Source organism: Episyrphus balteatus, chromosome 2, assembly GCF_945859705.1.
Source record: "Episyrphus balteatus chromosome 2, idEpiBalt1.1, whole genome shotgun sequence".
Lineage (NCBI taxonomy): Eukaryota > Metazoa > Arthropoda > Insecta > Diptera > Syrphidae > Episyrphus > Episyrphus balteatus.
This window is the reverse complement of record NC_079135.1, coordinates 15,203,675-15,205,709: the sequence shown is the minus strand read 5'-3', so window position 1 is coordinate 15,205,709 and position 2,035 is coordinate 15,203,675. Positions and strand designations below refer to the sequence as shown.

The following is a 2,035-nucleotide window of genomic DNA, read 5'->3' as shown; positions in this document are numbered from 1 at the left end:
CCAATTTTGTTCATTTTAAACATATGTTCTTAAAACTTTTATTAACAACACAGCTGGGTAACAGGTTTGCTTAAAAATTATTATAAAATTCTTAAAACTCTCAATATTGGTGTCTTGAACAAAGTAGGTACATACGATTAAGTTAAGGTACATTTTAATTTGAATAAAAATCGTACTAGTCATTTTTGAGAAAAATAAGCTATTTCATGCACTGACATTGCTACCTGCAGCTGAATTCTATGCAACCAAATCAAGATGAGACAAACAAAATTACTAGATCCCCTTTTTTGCATTCTCTATCATCATAATTATAAGCTTGATTCTTATCTCAAACTTCTTTTATTTTTTTAGAAAATATAAAGCTTTCCCTACAGCTTCTACATCACACAAGTTGACTAAAAAAAAAAAACACTAATTTATTTTTATTTGTAAACAAAAGATGTTTCAGTGATAAGAAAAACCAATTCACAAGCGCACGTTAGGTTATCAAGCGGAGTCCCCACAAAGGTCATCGCCAACTGCTTCTAATGAATATTATTCTGTCTCTGAAATCACAATCTTAGCGCTATACTTGTCAGTGCGAACAGTATGTTTCTACATTGTTTGCGACACGATTGACAAGTTGCCCGCAGTGTAATTTGTTTTTCTTCTTATTAATTTAATTTTGTCGTTCCAAAAAAAAAAACCATTATAATGGCCGACCTTGATTGTCGAATTGTTGCAATGCTTGGACTAGCGTTATCCTTGCTCTCGCTTAGCGGTTTGATTTTTGTCCGCCATCATCAACATCATGCATACTATCACTCTCCAGGTGGGTTTAATTGTCGCACAATGGCAAAGTTACGATGATTCAATTATTTCTCCGCATATAGAAGCTTTTGTTACGGAACGTGAATGCCTTCCGTGTGATGACAATAAAAGTACTAGTAGCAAAAGTGACAGCGGCACGACTGGCATAGAATTCGGGTCAGACAGCAATCCGCCCACCAACTTAATTACCACCCCACACGATGCCAGTAATGAAACCTCATCTCACAGCAGCGATGGTGGAGCCTTTGATGTTAGTGAAGCCTGCCTGCAGTGTATCTGTGAAACAAGTTCAGGGTGTGTGACAGCAAAGTGCTCAAGTGGTTTGGAGTGCGGCATTTTCAGGATATCCCAGCCATATTGGATTGATGCAGGCAGCCCAACGCTTAAAGGTGGAATCTATGAGAACGACGACGACGAGGAAAGCACTGATTCGAAAAAGGGTACGTGTGGGTGTGAATTGTATAGAGATAGAATGAAAATGAATATCATGTTGACTCTTGTATATGGATAAGTTATTCGAACAAGCTTTGATGAAGTATCTTTTGGTCTTGTTCGAGGTGTTACTACAATTGCCACTTCAAAGTTTCTAATCTATGTGTATCTATGTGTTTGTGTGTGTGTGTCGTTTATTTTACAGCATATTTACAATGTGTAAATAATCCGTTTTGTGCGGCTCGTGCCGTTAAGGGTTACATCGGCAGATACATCCGAGACTGTGATAGCGATGGCATAATCGATTGTTACGATTATGCAGCGATACATGTACAAGGACCTACCGGATGTAAGCTAGAAGAACTCAGCCCAACGAGTTTTGGTCGTTTGTATCGATGCTTAAATGATTTGACAGTGAAAAGAAGGGCGGATGCTGCTTAGAGTGCGATAGAGAGACATGAGACAGAGATATGGGTGAAAAAGTATCTTATAAATACAATATGAGCTGTGAAAACAAATGTGTTTTTTTTTTAGAGAGAGAAAAGTAGGAGTATCATAGATTTTTTTTTTTCATAGCAAAAATGATTAATGATCAAATGGCAACCGCTGACAACACACACATCCCATAGAAGTTAAATTTTAAGAAAGATTCTCGAAGGAAAGGAATTTTGTTTAAGATTTTTCCTCCGCGCATCCTTGATGTTTTCTGTTTTATATAAACTAGATGGATGGGTAGGTATCTTTTTTTTTGTTGTCTTTATATAAATAAGGATCAGGTGATGTATAGCTAATG

General features: G+C 36.9%; 1 protein-coding gene across 1 annotated transcript; it reads left to right on the top strand.

The window, feature by feature from the left end:
• Window positions 1-479: 479 nt before the first annotated feature.
• LOC129911679 (uncharacterized) lies at window positions 480-1,760 on the top strand. Its single transcript, XM_055989541.1, has 3 exons — window positions 480-811; window positions 873-1,250; window positions 1,448-1,760. Exons 1-3 carry the CDS (start codon window positions 694-696, stop codon window positions 1,681-1,683), a joined length of 732 nt encoding a protein of 243 aa, XP_055845516.1. The 5' UTR covers window positions 480-693; the 3' UTR covers window positions 1,684-1,760.
• Window positions 1,761-2,035: the final 275 nt, after the last annotated feature.